The sequence below is a fragment of the Aphis gossypii genome, chromosome X (genome assembly GCF_020184175.1).
Source record: "Aphis gossypii isolate Hap1 chromosome X, ASM2018417v2, whole genome shotgun sequence".
Lineage (NCBI taxonomy): Eukaryota > Metazoa > Arthropoda > Insecta > Hemiptera > Aphididae > Aphis > Aphis gossypii.
The window spans coordinates 11,670,156-11,694,954 of record NC_065533.1 but is presented as its reverse complement, the minus strand read 5'-3'; the positions used below and the strand labels follow the sequence as shown (position 1 = coordinate 11,694,954).

The following is a 24,799-nucleotide window of genomic DNA, read 5'->3' as shown; positions in this document are numbered from 1 at the left end:
TGTCTTTAACCATTTAAAATAGGTTTTCGTTTATCTAAATTAATTTCAATTTTAAAATACATTATTAATCCATTTATTACTCATCTCGTACAATAGCGTTTAACAACTATTATAAGCAATGCATTCGTATAATATACAAATAATATACATATAATATTATACTTCTTCTTAACCTGTTACGCTCATTACGTTCAAAACTGCAATCATCATTATCGATAATGTTAATAACGATGTTTCCAATATTTCTGAATAACTGGAAACATTGTAATATCTATTCAAGTTTTAAGTAAATTTAAATTATGGTAAATTATTTACGGTGCGAAAAGGACAATAAAATGTACGTTATCACTGTATGATGATAAAAGCACAAAAAATATATTTTTGACTGTAGTGTCAAAGAAATTCCGAAGGTCCAAATGGTGTACAGTATAATAGTAACTAAGCTTTTAGTTTATTTTTAACTGAATTATTTCATTTTCATTTTTCACTAAAGTAATTTAATTACTTTAAATAATTCATATATTTGTTTTTTAACTGGTATGTAACCAATTTTTTTTTTATAAAAACTTGTGTAATAAATTACCGCACTTGAAATTACAGTAAAACAAGACTGTGTATTTTATTCGATTTACTAGTTTATTTGTTGTTTAAACAATTTTCAGCGAGGCCCCTTATAATTTAATATAAATACCATACATACACCGATAGTTATTTGTTTGTATAGTCTCACAGTATTTTCATATAATGCACTTATAGATAAATACAAAATATACAATATTTGGTTACTGTTTGGGTTTATATTGTTGAAAATAATTGGTGTTTGAAATTTGGGAAAATAAATAAATATAAATATTTAAATTACACGTAGACGAAAAAACAATAAAGAATAAACTAAAATCTGAATCAATTGTTAACAAAAAAAATATTGAAATTTAGAATTAATTTGACAACTAAACATAAAAAAAAAATATCCTGAAATCAAAATGAGTAATTAAATTTTAAAATGAGAAATAGATAATAGATAATAATGTAAGTACTATATATCTGTAACGTCACAGAAGTACAGAACACTCCAATGCGAGAAGAGTTATATAAATAGATATACATATTTTACCCATATTTTTAAAAAGATTTTGATTTTTTTTAATAATTGATTCATTGGTAGGTAATATATTTTTATCATAGAAGAAGTTAAATCAAAAAAAAAAAATATTTTTTTACCACAGATAATTAGATTTATCATCTAAGAATTCGTTAAAAAATAATAATTATTACGGATAGATTACTTTGTATAAAAATATTGAATACACTTACCAAATAAAATACCTTATAAACCAAATATGATTCTCATTCTTTAACAGCTGTAGCTTATAATAGAGTACATGATTTTAACATGTCACATATTTAAATTATATTATTTTCTTTACATATTCAGAAATGACAAATTTACAACTATACCTACCTATAACCCTGCTTAACTTATATACCTATATGAATGTTTTGTTTTTATAACTAGAAGATGAGACAAAGAAAAAAATAACGTTATGTTAACATTCATTTCCATCAAGTTAATATCGTTAAACTCTATGACTATGGAACAAGAAACATGTTTAATTTATGTTAATCGGGTCAAAAACTAAACTTTTCCAATAATAATTTAGGTACCTATTAGCTATAGGAACATAAACTATACATTTATAGTTGTGCAGTCGGTATACTTACTCGGGCTATTCATAACATACTTGCTTCTCAATAATATAATATATCATATAATTATAGAAAACATGAGTTTTTCCATCAATAAGGTCATTCACAAAATTATATCATTAAAAAATATATTTATAAGAATAAGAATTATAAAATATTACTACGGTATATTATAAATTACAATGTAATATTAGATACTTTTTATCTAGGTATACCTACTTTATTTAAGACTTAAGTGCAATTTCATTAATAATGTATAAAATATATGAATATACATAAAATGGGTAAGTGGTAAATCATTTTTAGAGATTCAGAGTTGAGTATAAGCTGTATAAAAGTATAATATTTATCTGTTTACCTATATATTTTAGGTTTTTGTGATACTACCATTTTCTACTTGTCATAGTGTAGGTACCATATTTGTGACTTTGTACACAAGATATTAAAATATCATCACTTTCCAATGGCCATCCTAAAAATTATTTGTCTGAAAATTTGCTAAACCGAATCACTAACTACTTTATTAATATATTATCAATTATCAACATGGTTATTGATTCGAAAATATTTTTATAATGTACTTTTTAAGTTTTCAAAATTAAACATTTTAAATATTATTTTTTAAATAAATTAATTTTTTTCAAAGTAATTTTAAATAAAAATAATAATAATATGTGCATTATATATATACATATGGTGTAAGTATACGATAACACAATTATCCATTCATAATAATATTATCATCGCGGTATCGCGGCATCTATTCTTCGAACTCATAAACATTTGTCGTGAATCACAATAATTATTAATTTATATCATTCTGAAAAACCATCAGTCAGTTTAAAAAATTGTGGTATTAAAATGTTATTAGCATCGGACGACAGACACAATAGATTATTTTTGCTTGTATTTGATTATTTGAATCATTATTATCGGTAATTATCAATTGGTAACAAAATATATATCTCTTAGTCATACACTCATACCGATAAAATTATAATTTTTGTAAAATTATTATCTATAAGTACTACAGTAAAAAAAAAATTTATTTCATATTATATTGATTGATTTTCTTCAACAGTAAGTTTTGTATTGTGTTTCGTAGGTGTACAAAAATGTACCGTAAAGTAACATAATATACCTACTTATATCTTATTATTGTTATATTTATCATGGTTTATTGTTATATTGAATAAATAAAATAAAATTTACAAAAAACCTAAATTTTTAGATACAATATGTTCAGAAAAATTTCTAAAAGATAAAAGTTAATTTACATGTTTTTTTTTCAAATTGTAATCTTTCTTGGTAAGTAAGAATAATACGACGATATGAGATCTAAATTAAATATTTGTTCACTTCGACAGAAATTTAATATTTTTCACTAGTGTTTGTCTTGGTATTATCAAAAAATATGCATTGGTTATTTATTTAGGTATCTTATTAATTTTATTCTTAATAGTTGCAGTAAAGTATGAATGCTACTGAATATAATATAGTATTATGTTAATAAAAAATTGTATTCTCATTATATACATTTCCTTAGTCATTTCTTCGAGGCAATTATTATGAGTAGGTCGTAGGTGTGTGTGGTTTACGGGTGTAATTTATTCAATTTGAAAGAAATTACCATCGTATTTTATGAAAATTATTTTAATGATGCACAATAACTTTAGTAAAAAGACGTTTACGAAAGTCATATACTTTAAGAATAATGTATATGTCACTTGGTACCTAACCCAATTGTTTTATTAGTAAGATATATTTAAATATAATATTGATAGATGAATATTTAATTAAAATATTGGTATATTAAAAAAGAAAATTACTAATAAGTAATAAACATATCATATTATTATATCAAATTAAATTCTAGAAAGTAATCTTATATACCTAATTTGCTTTTCGTTTTTAAATGAATTATTAGCTAATGACAATTAAAAATCCATTAATGATGTCCATTAATTATGGAGCTTATAATATTGACTTAACTCGTTTGCGATATGAAAATTTAAAATAACATTTTTTCCTTTCAAAAATATTATCATATCTACCTCAAATAAAATACCCACGTAGTTCACAGTTGTGACTTATGTATTATATTCAGCTTGTAAACACAAATATTGAAATATATTTACATACATATAGTTGGATTAATTGTTTGTTTTTGTGTAAAAACGATGAATGTTTAGATTTAAACATATATTTTTAAAAAATAACAATGATAATATCCGATACTTATTTTTATCTAAAATATAAAATTTCACTTTAAGCAAATATGTAATAGTTATTTACATTACATATATTATTTTATAAAGTAATAGGTATATGTACATACGAGTATCAATGCGTATATCTAGGAAATTACACCTTATTATTATGTTTATACAGCAGATGATTTACTATGAACTTTTAAATTTTTACAAACAAAACAAATATACATTTTTTTACATAAATGCAAACTATATTTGTATTTGATAAACTTAATTATAAAGTAAGATGGCGATGTTTTGTTTTTATTACACAGGCAGCACTTTGACTTTACACTTTATATGTAATAAATCGTCTAAACTCTAAATGTTATAGGTAAATCTATAATTATTATTGGTGAATAATAAAAATTAACAATAATCTACATATAAACATTTTTTTGAGGAAATATATTTTTCAGTTGTTTCTATAAACGTTAAAAAAAATAATACAATATAAAGTACAATAGTCAAAAAAATATTAAAGTATAATTTATTAGTAATATCAGTATCAACAGTTCTAAATCTCAAAATTAAGCATAAGCTATTGTTTTCCTAATTTATGTTTTTCGCTTTCAATGAAATTAGAAAGAAAACACTACACAGTTACATTGAAGTTCATAATAACTCTAAAAACTTTTTTCATTAATTTTATCTCAATTTTATTTATTGTCATTTTTCCAATTATTTATATTGATTAATGATTTTACTATTTCTTCAATACTAAAGGACGTATAATAACATGCTGTATATTATGTCAAATTTTCAATACTGTAATTTTTGAATAATCAATTTCAAGTACTTCTACTACAAGAAAAAATAGTAAGTGAGAAAAAAGACAATTCAGAAATGGTCCTAACCTAACCGCTTCGCACAATGTATAATAAATGTCGTTATTATAATATTGGTATTTGGTTATGCTTTTAAAGTATAGAGACCTACTAAAGTTAGAAACACCTAAATTTTATAAACGTTGAACGTTATTATTAAAACTAAATGTATACAATTTTGAATTTTTCTATTGTTAGCGGGGAAGATATGGATCTTAATAAATCATAATTTTACGTTTAATCGTTATAAATTTATAATAAATGGACATTAAACATATTACATAACTTAAATACTATGAGTACCTAAAACCTACTTAGGTATTTACTAATATATTATTATACCTAAAGTAGTTTATTAAATATTATAATGGCTCTATATAGTATATTTACATATAAACATTGAAATCGACCGAACATTTCTGCAGTAGATAAAATCATTGAAATAATTAATCTACATTGAATGATAATAATATATAAGTATCTATATTATTCAGCTATTATTTATATCCGTAAACCAATGCATTAAAAATACATTAAATACATTTGGTATCCCTTATAGCATTATTGTCTTAATATCTATTGTAGATAACCTCTTTTCTAACAACACTTAAAAACATCATCACTATGTACTTATGGATTTTAATTTATGAATACGCATTATATATGTAGTTTTGTGACATGGTACAAACGATTATTATTATATTATTTTAATTAAATCATTCTTTAATGATTAATATTAATATAATACACAAATCGCGTTGTACTATTATACATTAATTAATATAAATGTATGTTTACTAATAATCGCTGCGTCTATATCATAATTATTTATATGTTACTAAATGATGCGAACAAAACCTAGTTATCTAGAATTAATATTAGTATTATTCGATACTTCAGATAATATTTTCAATATTTAGTTTTTTTTTTTTTTAACAATTATACTTAAATGACTTAATATCGAAAAATTCTATTTCATTATATACCTATCAGTTTTCTTTGGTAAATGGATAGCTGTATGTGAGACGTGGACGTGTTTGACCGATTGGTCAGTTTTGTTAGTGCAGATAATATTGCTGTTTCCTGCAGAATTCCAAGTATAATTTTTAAGTAACATAACGTAAGCAATTTACACGTTTAAGAAAATATTATATTGTTTCCGGTTATGTTGGAGTTTTTTAAAATTTAAAGTATTTATTATTTACATTTATAGTACCATCATAAATCCTTTTTAATTACATGTAAATAATATTTACAGTCAAATATCAATATGATTAGTACTAATTTAATAGACCAGCAGTATGTTATTAGCCAAAATAACAAAATAAAAATATAATTTAACACATAGAAACAATATTTTGAAGAAAAAAAAATAGGTTTCTTGCAGTTTGGTGTTAGTCGTTTGTAACATACGACTGCTATATTGGCATCTTAGTCATCGCAATATATTATAGAGTATAGATCATGCGGACAATGGCCCTTCAGTGTTTACATATTGTCTGAATAGAACCATACTATATAATGTACGTATAAATATAACAGGGATTGGAAAAAAAATCTCCCTTTTCGGGTTTTTATAATATTGACCCTTCGATGTTTCATATTGTATCATATTATTATTATAGAGTAGATACTGACATACTGTACGAAATTTAACGCCGTGACGTAGTGCATTGTGTGTGTATACTGTATACCTATAATTATATATTATGAAGCGCACGTGGCTATCTCCCCGCCAAATGTGCCTTTCGTGTCTATTGTATGTTTAATATAGAAGTTGGGAGGTGTATAATATGAATATTGTATTGTGGTTTAACCATATAGTTTTACGTATAAACTTGAGTTAATCGAAAGTTTTTCTGTTTGATTGACACATTTTTCAACACCCAGTAGGTAGTTATAGTTATTAGTGTATTACTTATTCTAATACCTAATGTAATTTATCTAATGCATATTTATTATACAAACATCATACACTGCACAATTTTATTAAAGTAATATTGTTCATTTTTATTTAATATACCAAATAAACTATTATAATTTATCAATCTAGTGTGTTTTTCATACTGAATATGATACTTAATATTCATAAGTCGTTTATTTTTTTTTCTCAATATTTCTTATCATTATATTCACGAAATAAGTAATCATTTTTAATTTCCGATAACATTTTAATCTGTATAAAATAATTTATTATATTAACGGAACGGCTATGTATAGTACCTACTATTATAGTATAGTAGTATATTATACATTAACTACTAATTACTAGGCATGTGATGTGTAAACAGCAGAACATTGCCCCTAAAAAATAAAATCAAAAAAAGTAGGCATCTAAAAATTAAACCTTAGAGTATTTGTTAGGTATCGCGCTTTATGTATGAATTTGTATTTTATTGAGAAATAAAACTGATTCAGTCAATTAGTTTATGAGAAAGGATAGAGTTTAAGTTCTAATGTTACAGAAACAGTTATAAAAGGAATATTAAACTGTATAAATAGCAATACCTATTAGCAATAATATTTTTATGAGGAATGATATTTAAAGTGTAATAAGTTAGAACTTCAAAAATACCTTATTATTCAAATAAAATAATATTTAACAGCCAGGTGTTTTGAAATACATTTATTTAAAAAAGGGAATTATGGTTATTTAACTAAATAACTATAATGTATAAATTATAATATAATTAGTTGTCATTGGCATACGGATGGGAGGAGTGTCCGGTACAATCGAAAAGTATAGGCTTAACCGGACTGATTAGAGGTGTGCTAAAGAGTGCTTAGCTTCCTCAAAATTATTAATAAACCCTATAAAAAAAAAAATTCTTAACTAAATATTGTTAATTATTATAGACTATAGTACAAATAGGTATAAATAGCGTGTTGTGTTAACAACATTTAAATTAACTATAGATTATTATTTATTATAATTGTTATTAGATAGATGTACCTTTATTTATTATATTGTTAAGTTGATCTAATGTATTCATAAATTTGTTTATTCATTGTTTTAATTATTAACTATCTATGAGTTTTTTTAATTTATATTATTTGCAGAAAGTTATTAAATAAAAAGTTTATAAGTTTGTATCAATTTCTTTTTTTTTAATGATTACAGTCGCTTGCTTTTTTTGTTGAAAGATCGGGCTACATAAGCATTTTTAACTTATCATTATCACCACGTATATTTGAAAATGTTAATCATTTGCAGTTTTTTATGTACATAATAATATAACTAATTGAAACCAACATTTGGGTAACCTCGTTCTAAACAAATAAAACAAACGCGTTTATAAAATTAAAATGAGTTTTTAACTTTTAATTTACTAAAATCTTTTAAGTATAATATATATTTTTCATATTATTTTATTTATGTCATCATATCAAACATTACAAAAAATTTATATTTTTAACTATTTTTTATCGTTGTAATTTTTTTAATTGCAGCATTTTCAGCTTTTTTGTAGCAGAATATTAATAATTATCTTAAAATTTAAATTTATAAGAATTGAATTTCAATGGTTAACTATTAGTTATAATACCTAGAGTATTATAAATTTTTTTAAATTATAGAAATTTTTGTACATTGAAATGTTCAGAATTTTTTTTTTTGTTATGGAATAACTAATTAGTAATTACAAATAAATTGTATTGTTTAGAAAAATATTTTTTTTTCAAAAATATTGTTTTGTAATGACTGCAAATTATGTAAAAAATTATCCAAGTTGAAATGTTAATTTTTCATTTTTTTGATAAAATAATAATGTTTATCTGTAAAATAATCACCTTAAATATATATGAAAAAAAAACTGACGATTTATAACAGTTTAAAGGTTTTTTCATATTAGACTTGTACAATTTGGCTATTATTACATCATACCAAAAGAGATGTTACTGAGTTAGCCGTTTATCTAGGTGCACTGCGATGTTCCAAGCTTTACTATAACAGTTTTTAGAATTTTTCTTAGAATTAATATATATATATATATATAACAATATAACATTTATAATAATATAATATACATTATACTATGTATAAAACCATAAGTATTATCAATTTTCTATATTTTATATTATTATAGGTCATGTACGGCTATACAATACATACAACATTTGTGTAATAAATAAGTATGAGTAGGGTTAGTATTTTAATATATATTGGCACGGGATTATAATTACCTATTATTACATATATTTAAGTGCACTTAAGTTGAAGTACGATACTACAATGTACCTATTCAAAACAATATAATATCCAACTAAGTAAGTGTCTATACTCAAAAAATGTTAAATGACCTTTATGGCTTTATATGATTAATTTAATTGAATCTCATTTTCGATATTTTTACAATAATTATATATTACATTATTACGATAGCTAATAAACGATATCGATACATCATAGAAAATTCGTTACTCATGAAAAAACACTAAATTATATTAATTTATATATTTTTCACTCTATTGGTACAGATTCCAAAACTAGACGTCAGACGACTTTAATTGAACATAAAGTCATGTATACAAGTGCAAACCGTCGCATTGGCGTATATAACTATGTGTAAGAGAAAAAAATGTACATCATCATTAATTATCGCGACACTATCGTTATTTATTATAAAATCACTTGTGTGTTGTGTTATATTTAAATACACTTCTAAGACTCGGTAGGAATTTTGATTTATTTAAATAATTAAATAATGTATTGGCGTATTGCATATTACTTTTATTTCCACTTATTTAAGTGTAAACTAAGTTCAAATTATACGGCCAAACCAGAAAATTGATTTCAACAAAATCCTAAACACCATAGTGTAATGTAATTAATAAAGTTTCTAGTACCTACCTTACGACTATATGTATATAATATAGGTATATACTACTATTTATTGATCGCGAACACCAATTTTGTTTCTACAAAAATATCGTAAATCCTAAACACGTAAGCTCTCATACTCGTAAACATAATTAATTTTAATCGAAAATAAAACATTAGTAAGTGGTGACAAAAAAATAGAAGGCCGCAATTTTAAAACGTAAATACACGGAATTTAATAGTTTGTTATTAAGAATATAATAAATTAAGACCAATGAGAATTTTGCAAATTTTATATTATAGCTTATGAAAAAAAAGGTGTGAATGATAAAAAAATATTATAATGCTCGTGATAGTACCTAAACACTCGCACGTAGTAATATTTTTTGTTAAGAATCTAATTAGTTTGTCTTCTTTATTTAATAAAGCGAAGAAACCAAATTTTCTCTTTAAATGTTGAATAATTTTTCTTGTAAAATCGGTATTTTACAGTGAACTGTTCTCTTTGACGAAGGAAATAATTTGATTTTGTATCTATAACTGCAATTTTTTTAATGCTAAGCTGTTTGTCTATACATAATTTCTCAATTATACGTAATGATCAATAATCAATAATAGTAAATTGGTACTCATGAAGTTTAAGGGGATCACTAGTAAAGTCTAGTTAGGTACTTGGAATTTGTATATTATAATAAAATATTTAAATTTTTTTTTTAATTGTATAAAAATTGCCTATGTTAAACTCCTTCAAATCAAACCAAGTATTTAAGAAATTGAGATTTGGGAGTAATTGGTGTGCATATAACAAAATAACAAATTCTTACCGGCCAAATAGGTAATAACAAACTGAGTATATAATATTCCTACACATGTAATGTGTAATAACCATTCTTTATTACTTTTCCCTATTGATTTTTTTTTTATGTAGGTACAAGCGTACAACATTATTGCACACAACAAATATGTAAAACTTAAATATATAAGTGCTTTCAATTGTAATTGTTAAAATATTTATAACTTAAAAGTACACAATTTATTCAAAATTTACCTAAACTCGTTATTTCACTACATACAAGAAAAAAACATAATACATATTATTTTAATTATACGTATTCATAGTTAAATACACGATGATAGAACAAAAGGTCAAAGGTGGTTACACGAGTTACTTACAATATTTATGTCATTATTCAGTCGGACGGTTCACAGGATAAAAAAGAATAAGTGAATTTTGGCTTCCTTTTTTTTCTTTATAATGCAAATTGTAAAAATAATGTTCTACATAGTTTTATTACCAAATTATAAATTATTGATTGTATTAATTTTTTCTGAAATTAGCTATGAACACTAAAATATGGTGGATAATAAAAAATCTATTATGATTAAATCTCAATATCTACAGAAATAAGACGCCTTTTTTATTTCCTTAAATATAGTGACTTTGACATAAATATACTCACACATCGAACAATTATTAAAATAGCTTATACTGTTTAATAGTATAACAAGTAAAAAAAATGAATATATTTTATTACATTTTCTATTAGCATTAAGCCATACCGAACCGAAATACCGATATCGAATTACAAAAACAATAAATCATGAAATTTTTAATTTGCAATAATATAACGCTTATTGTACTTAATTATATACCCATTGTATACTTAAATATAGATGCACTATCGCGGGCAGCTATGGAGCTATGGAGGTATGTCTGAAAAGCTAAAATATTCCTAACACGATATTATTTAATATTTAATAATTATTATCCTCAATGCCCATGGAATTAAATTTGTAGATACTTAAGAGTTGTCTGTATAATACGCAATAATTGACAAGGCGACTGGACATAGGTCGTACATATAAAGCATAATATTTATGAAATACTTAAATTCTAAAAATAAAATAAAAGGCTATATTGTATGTAAAAAAAAATATTTTACAAAAGAACGTTTTTCCCTCAGTCTACCCGTTTCAATTAATATAATTATAAAAATAAAATAATTGTAGTTGGGAGGTGCTCTTTTAATATAATAAAAATAATAAATAAATAATAGCAGTGCTCCGTTTACTATCACCGTACATAGAAGTACAGATGGAAATTTTCGAAACTCAAGACGGTCCGCAGATGAACGTAATAAACAGAATACGCTCTGGACATTTAATTTTACGTCTATCGTTTCGAATAGTCGTAACTCGCGTTAAAACAGATTCGGACAAGCCGTAAATTATAATCATATTCATCGTGGGAACAGGACCTACAGTAGTTGACAAAAGTATACAATAGGTACCTACTTGGCTCATAAGTTACGTTATAATCTTATAAATATATATTATTATAATACAAGTAGGTACCCATATCTATCACCGGCGAGACTCGGTGTGGCGTTTACGAAGAACGGAACAGAGTAAGGTCCTGTATCGACAAATTATTATAAACGCCGTAATATACGAATGACAATCGCGTGCGCGTTATAAATGATAATAATCATCATTAAACGACACGACAACGCGGTACTGCAACAACAGCTGCTGCTGTCGGCTACAACAAATTACGGTGCAAGGTCCAAATCCAAAATATGAAATAAAATACGATGCACGACTATAAAAACGTTAAACACGAGCAACATATTAATACGTATCCGATATAGATTAGAAACTATTAAACACGGTTATCTGCGCGATACAACAACAACAACAATTGTGTAATTCATGACTTATAAAATTACATGTGTTGTGCGGGTTGTAGTATGAACGCGTAATCTTTATTGTTTACGATAGTTTATTGTACGAGTCCAAAGTCGACGCGGCCGTCGGCCGGAGGAGAACAGAAGATAAGGCGGAGGAAAAATTTCCGCGGCAATGTTGGACGCACTGGTCGAGCCGGCCGGCCGGCCTGATCACGGACGCGCAAACGGACGCGCAAACGAACGCGCAAACGGCGGCGCGTTGTCGAAGACCATAGAAAATAAAACCGTCGCCGCCGCCGTCGTCGGAGAACCGTTCGGCGCGTGTACACCGCCGCGCCCCGCTCGCCCACCGCGCGCCAAAAACCGACCGGTGCGTGTGCGTACGTGCTAGATCGCGTTAACGGTTGCGCGCGCGTGTGCCCGCCAGAGTATGGCGCGTACGGAGTGCGCGTGCGCGGACGCGGTCGGGAGAGTGCGCGCGCACACGTCTCGGTGCGTGCGGACGCTTGTGTGTGTGCGTGCGCGCGTGTATGCGTGCGAGTGTGTGTGTGCGTTACTGCGCGAGCCGTGTGCCTTGTGCGTTCCGTTCAGTGTTTCACTATCAATCCCGAGCGGCTCTTCACACCACCAGTACGGTCCTCGTTTCGTTAGCGTTTCTAGTCGCGGTCCGTTTAGTATTAATCGCTAGTCGACCACCAGTCCGGTGTTCTTTTCGTCTCCATCGCGTTGGCGTTTCGTTTTTTCGCGCTCTCCGGTCGTCTCAAACCGCGTCCGCCGTCGACATTTTGCTATTCGCCCGGCTCGCAATATCAACCGTATCGCACGTGTTGTACGCGACCAAATCGTCGTCGTCCTTCCCCCCCTCTACCCATCCACTGCGCGGCAATAGTAGTAGTAGTAGGAAGTAACCGTAGCAGTAGCAGCGTTGTCACAGCTATAGCGGACACGATTACCGCCGAAACGGTCAACCGCGGACGCTGAAGAGTCCCGCCAACGGCAAGTCGCATTTGTACGCGCGCAAGCATCCAGACTTCACCGTCGTCACGTATTATATTCAAATAATATCGTCCGCTGACTTTTTGCGTAAGTATGTTTTTGAATATTATTTCCCATACCTACGTTGTAATTATTATTGTTTGGGTACGGTCTTGCCGCGATCACAAACGGACGGTGCGGGGGGTGACGCCGCGGTAGTCGTTGTCGTACGAACGGCGTCGTCCAGTCGAAAATCGATTTTAGCGGACGCGTCGTCCGACACATTACCGATGTCCCGTTTCTTAACGCTGCCCGGCGTGTGACAACCCCGAACGTGTTGTTTATACGTTACGTTGTTGTTGTTATTATTATTATTGTTGTCGAGCGAGGGGTGGTGTGGCGGTGCGCGCGCGTTGTACTCGTACGACTCGCGTCTGTTTATAGCGAGGTTCATAGGTGAGTGGTTTTCGAAAAATTGTTTGACCCTTAACTGTTGTGATCGTGTATTATAAATGTACACTCATATGAGTCATATCGATACGGGCACCAGTTACCGTTAAAATTCTCAAATGTTGCGACTGTTTTATACGTATACGATTATCACGGGTCCATGATTTTATGCTTTGCCCCTTTTATTGGTAGATTGTAAGTTAGGTTATTATTTCACCGTTTACCTTTGTTTTTACATAAGTAGATATATAGTAGATAGATTGAGATATTTTTTACTCTCGTATCTGTTGTACTGAATGAAAACTGTTTTATTATGAAATTTAAGTTGGTTTTACAGTTACATCGTCGGTTGTGTTGTTTCCAAAAGTTAAGATCTGCTCAACTTGGACATTTTTCTGGTAAATCATGGTTAGTAGTGATTCTTACCAGTTACCATGATTGCATTGGTCAATCAGAATATAATAAAAACACATGATATGACAGACGATGTATCTGTAAACATGACTAACTTCTACACAGTATACTGTTCAGTACCTACCTAGATATACATGATTTTTTTGTTTTAAGAACATTGTTTTGTATTTGTATCGATTATTACCTATTTCAATTTTTTTTTTATTTTATAGTTTTACTGTAACGATTTTAGTTAAGTTATTTATTTCTGAAAATGTCTTCAGTTTGCCAGAAATAATATACAATATAATTATCTTTTAAGTTGAATATTTTTTTATTAATTTAAATCGTTTATTTTGTATTTTAAAGTTTAAACTTTTTAAAGTATTATTATTTACGGTACTGGTTTTTTATAGCCCTGCTGTAGCCAGTGAAAACTTTATAGCCTCGCCACTCGGATTTGTTATCGCCCAACTATCCATGTACCAATAAATACATCGTACAAAAAATCTAATAACTTGACTGAAAAAACATCCCATTATTATTATAAAGTACCTTTCAAAGATATTTAACACATAATATGGCTCGATATATAATAATATATAATATCATTGATTATACATAATATACCGTAGTATACAATATACTATGTATAAATGTATAATCAATGATAATATCGATGAAACATCACAGTACATCTTTGTCCATCGTTTGTTCATGTTCAAAACTAATTTTTATAGGTACGTCTTTTAACATTGTATTTTTTAATTTAAATGTTTTTAAATATTATATCAATATACATTGTCGAATTATTAGATTAATAAATATAGGTAGGTAGGTAGGTAGATGTATTTATTGTTAATATGAATGGCGGGAATATAACAAACCAGTACCTTATTTACCTATAGACAATGTTTTAGCTACTTATTTTAATAGATTTTAGAAAAAATAATGGACTTACTGTTATTGGGTTACTTAAGATTTAATCGAGGATTTAATATTATTCAGTAGATATTTAATATTTGTACAAATATTAATTATAAACTTCTTAGGTACCAAATATATATTTTTCAAAGTTAACAAATTATTATTTCACTCTTACAATACTCAATGTTTATACAAATACATATGCAATGATATTATCTGGTTAATTCCTAGTCTAATGATTAAGTAAGTGAGATCGATAAGTACTAAACAGAAAAGTCAAGCCAGATGTTTTAATATTATATTTAGTTTTGATGTGTCTTGTTTTTATCCTTATGAAAAATGCATTTTAAATGCAATTTAAGTCCGCCATTTATTGGAATAAAATGTATTAGGTACCTTATAAAACTTGAAATTGATTGAAAGGTTTTTATGAAAATGGCAATCTCGTTTATCTACTTTGAAAATACTGTAGAATCTCTCTAATCCGGACAATTTATATTTCGTACTTTAGTAGGTACTCATGAGTCATGACGTATAATGTATAATATATATTCAAAAATACCTAAATACCCATTATAAATATATTATTGTTTCAATTAATAACAATAATAATGTGTAATATAAAATTGTAAATCAATACATTTTGAATTTGTATAAATACATATGGTGTTTTTTGAAAAATATTTATTAGTAAGTTAAAAAAACGTCATCCCGTTTAATCTGGATTTTCGATAAACCAGATAGAGTCCGGTCCTATTTAGTCCGGATTAGTGAGACTCTATTGTATGTCTTAAAAATTTTATCTTTAATTAAAAATTGTATTTAATTTATGGATGGCCAAAAGAATATAAGCTACATTACTTTCAAAATCTATATTTTTTTTGTCATGATGTAAACATCATAATGGTGATATTATTAATCTTACTATTATGTAGATAAATTAACTATTCAGTATCGATTTTAAAAGATTATAACATCAATTATTAACAAGATTGCGTTTGAAATGAGGTTTGAGCGTAATTATTTTTTTATATGACTGGATTGCTGCTTGAATTGTTTTTTATTTATCATATGTTTTTCTTTTGATAGTTACAATAGAATTGTAGCTAATAATATATATTAGCATGAGATATAAAAAAAAATATGTGTTAAATTATTTCAAATTTTTTACATTAAATATTAATTTTCAAGTTCCTAAAGTTGATGATCAATGCACAATCATATTTGTACAAGAAAAGATTCTTTCAAAAACTGGCTAAATGTTTTAATTATAGTCTTCATTGTATTCTTTATACTATTAGTTAAATATAGGTTATCACAACAAAACAATATTATGCCATTTGATATAGGTACTTAATTAATATTAAATTTTATTTCTTGCATTACATTTTCATACTGTATCGTTCAGAGGCATAGCCAGGATTTTTTTATGGAGAGGGCTAAACACTTTTAACTTGAGTTATTGAAAATCAAAAACAACAAAAAAACTAATAAACACTTTTAGTAATACTTTTTTAACTCAAATATTCTATTATACAAGTATACAATTAATAACAAGAAATATATTAGTAAAATTTTTAAGGAAATTTAAATATTTCAAAACAATATAAAAAATACAGTCAATGGGGGAGGCTATAGCCCCTTTAGCCCCCCCCCTTGGCTACGCCACTGGTATCGTTTAAGATTACTATAACAAAATAAATATTTGCTAATTTTGTAGCGGTTACATCATAATATAATTATTAAATTTAAAATAAAAGTAGGTACAAGTTTTATGACATACCTAAGTGATCAATATTTTTTTCTTCACTTTAAGTGTACTCATTATTCTTTTACATTTATTATATTTTAGTAAGCAAAGATCAAATAATATATTATATTTTATTTATTAAAAATGAATTTATGCAATAAAAATTTGATACTAATAATTTGATAAATTTTTTTTTTTGATACATTTATATAATTATTTGAACTAATTTAATATTTATATATCTTATAGTTGGAGCCTAGGTTTATATGCTCTAAATTTTCAGAGGCATTTATGCCCTTATTTTGTTGAAATATAATCTTTAAAATAAAAACTGATTTTCAAATAAAAAGTTTTTAATTCCATTATTTTGAATATGTTAACATAAAATTATATTATATGATTAATTTTGATGTACCTACCTAATGAAATTTTCAATCTGAAAAAGCAATAACGACAATATTTCTTTTTTTTTTATAAATTCGATTTATGGCTAAATAGTGTTCATAAATTCTATTGACTATACCTAAATACATTATTTAATTAATTTAATCAAAATAGTACATAATATTATGTATTTAGAAACCATCTATATTCAAAGAAAACTTGTAAAGTATAGAAATATGCTTTACATGTTGATAAATGATAAAAAATGCAAAATAAACTTTCTATTTACTATAATTTTAACTTCTAAGCACAATATTTAATTTTGTTTGACCAACGATAAAAAATAATATCAATAATTATTTGTTTAATTATTTGTAATTATACTTCTCTTTAATTATTCATATATTTTTTACAGGTAAATATTCAAAATGGATCAAGAAGGTAATAATGGTAGAAGAAGAAGCTCAAGGTTGGCTGCAAGAGGCGTTATAACTACACCAAAAGCAGAAAGTGTTGTGAAAAAGACCTTAAAGAGTTCTGAAAAACCTAAACGATCAAAACGTAAGACAACTGAAGAAATAATTGAATTACCTGAAGCTAAAAAAACTAAAACTGAAGAAAAGACATCTGAAGATAAGGTTGATAATCCAGGAAAAAAAGAAACTAACGATGTTAACAATGTCGAAAATGATGTTTCTGGTATTTCACCAATGGATGTTGAAAATGATATCTCTGGTATTTCACCAATAGATGCTGATAATGATGAAACCAAAGTGTCTCCACCATCTGATGTAGAGAAAAAAGATTTACCTACAATTGAGGAAAAGACTGATGAACCGCTTGAAGATTCTAAAGATCAACAAGTTGTTGAAAAACTTCCAGTGACTGGTGATGAGAAAGAAAAAGATAATATGTCTGTTGACACTAAAGAAGAAAAACCTGAAATTACAGAAGAACCTATTAAAATGAAAGATCCTGAAGTAATTGAAAAGCCAGAAAATGATGTATCTCAAGATGAGCCTAAACAAGAACCTGTAGCTTTGGAAAATAGCAATGGTAAAAACAATGAAAACAAAACAATTGAATCGGTAGAAGAAATTGTTAATAACGACATTGGACTTTGTGTAGCAGCTAAAGATATCATAACACCAAATGGTGATACTGATGAGCAAGTCAAGTCTACAAATGGTGATCAATCAATCACAGAAAAAGAGGCCATAGAACCTATCAAAGTTCTTCATGATGACACTAATCATGTTGAAACAGATTTAAAAGCTGTAACTACTACAACTGCCATTACCACCAACAATGATGAACCAATCATTGAACAAGTTGAAAAGGAACTAGAAAAAGCTGCTGACAATGTAGTTGATAACATTAGTGTATCAGCTGATGACAATGCACCAAAAGTGGACCAGTTATCAACAGTTGTGTCCTAATTTTTGCCATTATTCGTAAGTACTATTTAAAAATAATGATTTCCAACATATTTATTACTGATAGGTGTTTATATTATTAATTATTATTTGTTACTGTATCTATATGAAAAAAGTAAAAGATAATATATACTACCATCTCAAAAAAACTATATTTATATATAATATATATCATTGATTTATATTAATCAGATAAGCAATGCTCTAGTAATTAATGTTTACTAAATAGGTACTGTCAGCTGATTTTTTTACTATCAGTGGTAGATACAAGTTTACACAGATATTATAAGTAGGTAAAACTTCTTTAATTTCAACAATTGTTGTTGTACCTAATATAAAAATTAGTTGAGTAAAAATGTTCATAATTTTGCTTTTAACGTTTTTATACTTGTGTAACATTAAGAAATGATAGAAAAATAAGGGGAATTATCATTGCCGCAAAGTAGATATTGTTTAGATTACTGTAGTGGATGTGTTACATTTGAATTAGTTATTACTTTATTAGTAATTTATTTTGATATTGAAACAACATTAGGTTAATTAAATTAAAAAAAAAAAAATACATTTTTTGTATTATTAATATTTAATAATATTTAGATATTTATATAATAATTTATTAATGTTATTTCTTTTTGAGACAATACCTACTACCTTAATTTAAAACAGTATGAATACGAAATTCACCGTATAAAACTATAAATAACTAATAAGTAATATTTTATCAATCTATTTATGAAAATGTCATTATATGTAGTAAAATTTTTGTTAAATGTGGAAGTTCTTATTTTCCACCAATAATGTTTTTGAATTATGTAACCACATCATTACAATAAGTAGTTATTTTGCCCAAATTCTTCCCTATTTTTATGAAAATTATAGGGACATTTTTATTTTTTAACCATACAGAATATCAACTAGATTTACTTTCTTACCAGAAAAGATATCAAAATTGAACTATAAGAGGATGTCAATGCACTATTTGTTTTCTCCGGGTAGAAACACCCATTACAAAAAAGATAGAGAATAATATTTTTGAGGGAATGGTATATCGATTTGTCAAAATATGGTCTCAAAACAATTGAAACATTGTTTAAATTTACAACATTATTTTGTTTATTTTGAAAATCAAATAACAATAAAATATAAAATCGATATGTCATTCCCTCAAAAATATTATTATCTATCTTTTTTGTAATGGGTGATTTTACTCTAAGATAACTTAAAAATATAGAAAAAAAATGATTCTGCATAAATGCGTTTTGTCTATGTTGCGTGTGAGCCAGAGAGAGAAAACAAATAGTGCACTGACATCCTCTTAAGCATTTTTACTACTCCTTAAGGTTACAACACATACAAAATAATAAATAAATTTATATATATGGAAATTAATGCTCACCTATGTATCCTTTATACATTCTTAAACTGTTCATCCGATTGCGATGAAATTTGGTAAAGAAATAGATTAGACCTGTGGGAAAAAGATAGGCTAATTTAAAAAAGGAAAGGTCCAACCTAAGGAGGTGCTCTAACAGGGATTTTAAGATTTATAATGGAAATTTTTGTTTATAAACGGTTGTTAGTAGTTTAAATTGTATTCTTATAAAAGCGATAATAATTAGTTATTTAATAATTAAATAATAATTTGTCCAATACTTTTTCAATGGATATCATTGGATTTGTCTTTTTTATAATTACGGCATTTATTAACTTCGAAACTTTATATAATTTATCAAGCTGTATAAAATAAAATTGTTATTTTTGTAAAAATAATATATACTTACAAATCACTATATTTCTCAATAATCCGTTAAAATATAATTTTGAAAACCAAATATTTCTTCACCATTGCTTATCTGTTAAATATATAATCAATCATTATACAGAGTACTTGTACTAACCTAAAAATTGTACATCTAATGTTTTAAATCCAACAAATTTTATAATATTTTAAACGTGTATTTAATTCAGCATCACAATATGTTATATATATTTTTAAATATGAATGAATTACTTGATTATTTAATCCACAAAATAATTTGTTAAAAAAAAAAAAGTCCATGTAGTAATAAAACATTTTAACCAGTTTTTCATTGGTTTGAACTAAAATTGTTAAAAAAATCAATAATAAAAGATTTTTACTTATTTCTGTATGTATAACAAAAAATGACTGAAATATATTAATTAGTCTATATTGTTTACTTTTGTATGCCATTATTTTAATAAATTGTACAATAATAATTAAGTTCAATTTTTATTACTTTATGTTTCGTAAAACATTTATTTAATATTTTATTAATTACTTTTTGATTTTCTTACAGGTTTTACAATGAAGAACATTTAGACTTGCAATGACTTTCTACTGATAATATTTTATAACCGTGCTCAGTAGTTAACATATTCTTTTTTTGTTTCTTTCCTTTACTTTATATACAATTTTTATAAATAAGGATTGTAGTAAATATTTGGAAATATATATGTTAATTGTACTTTGCCAAATGGTCATCACGAAAATTCATAATTTTTTATGTAGAATTTATACAAAATTTATGTTGAAAAATTACTTATAATTTATAGTATTAAAAAAAAAAATTAAATTGTATTTATATTACTAAAAATTTGGATAAAATAATTTTGGTACTTATATTTTAAGCATATTTTTGGTTTTTATATTTAATTTTGTCATTGTTTATTTTTTTTATTTAATGAAAAACCTAACTTCATTTATGGCATTTCTAATTGTAAAATGAATACTGTTGTCAGTGTTCATAATTTACTAATTACACCATGGTTATTTTATTGAAAAGTATTGATAATTGCTTAAAAGTTTATCATTAATATTAAAAATAAACAACTTAAAGTGAACTGCTGATAAATTTCTTTTAATTTTATAAGCTATCATTTTATAATCATATACAAGACGTGTAAATAATTAAAATTGTATAAGTAAGTGACATTTTCAATTTTTTTTTAGGAATTATTAGTAAAGTATCTTATATTAGAAGTGTTTTTCTTTTTAAATTATTAAATAAATTATCATAATATTCCGTGTTTTTTTTTCTGTACAAAAAGTTTTAATTTTATTTAATATTGGATGTGTTTGTACTTTTTGTTTGAAATATTATTTATAAAACATTTTTGTTGTGATCTTGAACACACAAGTGTTAATGTTTTATTTTAAAATCAATTATTTTTACCTCTTTCTATATTATTGTTTTACCAATTTAATACTACTGTGGGACCTAAAAAAGGTACCTTACATATTGTATTCCTGTATATTATAATATATTTGATGTAAAGTGGTAGACTTTCACGAATTTTAAGATGTAAAAAGTTCAAGCAAATTTTACAAATCTATTTGAAATTAAATTTTCACTATGCTCATAAGTAATCTGTAATATATATAGTGGTGATTCTATGCAAAAACATTTATACTCATTTACAAAAAATCAACGTATCATCAAGCTTATAATTTTTAAACATTTAATTGGTTTTTATTTAAATGTGTTTATTTTCAGATACCTATTCATAATTTAAATTTAAACATGTATTCAAACAACAATTTACTATCAATAATGATTAATTAACTGGTATTTATTCTTTACTATCTGTAGTAAATAATGTAATTCAAATATATAAGTCACAAATTTATTTAATTCATATTTTAGATATCCTCTGTGGTAACACCTACATGTATGAAGGCTAAAGAATTGGTAGTATTATTTAATATAATTGATTGAATTGATTTTACTTAATAATACTATGTCTATAATCAATGTTAAAATGTACTTTGTTTATATATGTGAATTACATTTTTTAAATTTTTAATCTATAACTTGAGTAGTAAAAATCTTAAAATGTAACTTTGTATACACGGTTATATTTATATTATTGTGTAATTTAATACATTGTACATGACTGTATCCAGTACCTGCCTACTTTAATAGGACTGATAAAATATTATCAAGATAGATAAACAATATTGTTTCTCAATCTCGATGTAAATTATTTTTATGTTCATTATAAATATTGGTTCAATATTTTGTTAATTCGTGAATAAAATTGTCTATCATTTTTATTTTTATTTTCTTCATTCATTTAAATAAAAACAGAATTATTTTTTTCAAATAAAAAAATGCATCTATATAATTTTAATTCATGTATTATATTTAACAAAATAGTAAACTTTATCATTCCAAAAAATAATATTTCTAAAACTTAATGATTTCGCCCATTTCTCCAATAATTATTGAAGTAGACATATAGGTTGGAACTTCTACTTCTAAACTTTTAAATATGTATTAACTATCACTTAGTATAGAAAAGTAATTAGTATCTGCTACCTAGTCAGATTGGGCTAAATTTTTATGAATTGGTACTAGAATACAAGATGTGGTCCTTTAAAACTCAAGTCTCATGATCAAAAAATCCAATGACTATACTTAAAAATTATTACAAAATTAGTAAATAAAAAAATGTGATTCCACAGGTTAGATTGTTTAAATCCTCTGTTATTTTATAAAAGTTAACTTATGCATGCTGCAGTTTGGAGAAAACTAAATTTTTAAATTATAATTAATCTAAATTCAAATGTTTCACACAGACCTTCATAATCCTACACTCACTCAAACAGCCAAGCTACAATACTATAAATTCAAAAATCATAATAATAATTCCCATGTTCAATAGATACTTTTCATCCCCGTCCCTCCCTAGAAATCTCAAGGTTGCTCAAGAGAAAATGAACTCTAGAATTAAAAAAGAAAAGAATAGCAAGACCGTAGTAATAACATACTCGTGCCAAAGAGCCATTATTGAATGGTTTTTTTTTTTTCATGTCTATTGTATATTGGTATGTAATATTGCTCTCCCTTATACTTATTTGTACTATAAATTAACAGATTGTATAAGTACCTTTTTTTTAATTAATCTAGATGAAAAAAAAATCAATAATTTAATCACTTACCTATAATATGAACATGTCAGGTGATATGATAAAAATTAAAAAGCATGTTTGGATCGCCGGATATCTATTTTTGCACCGTTTGAAATTGCAGATTAAAAGCAACTCACAACTGAATCACTATTATTGCATTTGAAAATCGTACTAGATTTAACTATTAAGACGCCTTACAGCTCATCGTGAAACGTGATTTCTTGAAAATTATTCCGGCACAGTTCACCATATAGGTCAATGATAATGGTTAAAATTTCAAATTTGATTACATCTTTATTTATTATTACGTGTAGGTATGTGTGGGTGTGTATACCACCATTAAGAGAACACTTATGCATCGTCTGCATCCCATGTATAAGTATCCTGATTATCGGTTGCGCCAGAACACACTTATTGGTTCCCAAAATAGCGTATCTATAATCAATGTATAAATAAAAATAAATTACATACAATTAATATTATAATATTATAATTTTTTTTCACATCATTACACAAATATTAACTTTAAGTTAAAAAAAAAAATGATTAATACAGTAAAACTCATAAAAGTGTAATTATAAATAAACCTATTTTCTATGTAGTAAACTAATAACATAATATTTAAATATTTTACTATCTTAAGGTTACTTTGAGACGCAATCGGTCGACATCATCACACCAACATAATAGGTAAGTAATGTCTGTGTCTCTGTCCCACAAACGTAACAACCATTAACTATAAATACCTACTTAAAATACTATATTATATATTTCAAGTAATATTTCTAATCAAAGTATATTTGTGTTCGGAAATTTCGATTTTGTGTACAAAGCTAATATTAAAACGATTCCAACTTAATGGCAAAGAATATTATCTAACTATATGTATTAACGTTGGTTTTTTACGATTTTTTAAATTTCAAGTGAGTTATAATTTTTAAATTATAATATTTTATACGGGGTGAATCTCTTATTGAATAACACTCACTTTTTCAAAATCTATTAACGATTTTTAAAATATTGTTTTTACATTATTTCCAGTTCAATAGAAACGATATTTTTTATCTTTATAATTTTTAACTGTTTATACTTTTTTTGGATGACTATATACATTTTTAATTTCATACATAAAATCGAAATTTAGACAAGTACCTTATTTATGACTTTATGAGTTATAACCTTCGGCCTCCGCTTAGGTGAGCGGAGTAATAGGCTAATCCCTACAATACTTTGCGATGTATTCTCGTATCACTCCA

The 24,799-nt window shown here is 26.0% G+C and overlaps 1 protein-coding gene across 1 annotated transcript; it reads left to right on the top strand.

The window, feature by feature from the left end:
* The first annotated feature begins 12,837 nt into the window (after positions 1 to 12,837).
* On the top strand, positions 12,838 to 22,685 carry LOC114130238 (uncharacterized). The gene is made up of 3 exons (XM_027995169.2): positions 12,838 to 13,378; positions 17,590 to 18,628; positions 20,929 to 22,685. Exon 2 carries the CDS (start codon positions 17,603 to 17,605, stop codon positions 18,611 to 18,613), a length of 1,011 nt encoding a protein of 336 aa, XP_027850970.2. The 5' UTR covers positions 12,838 to 13,378; positions 17,590 to 17,602; the 3' UTR covers positions 18,614 to 18,628; positions 20,929 to 22,685.
* The last annotated feature ends 2,114 nt before the right edge of the window (positions 22,686 to 24,799 follow it).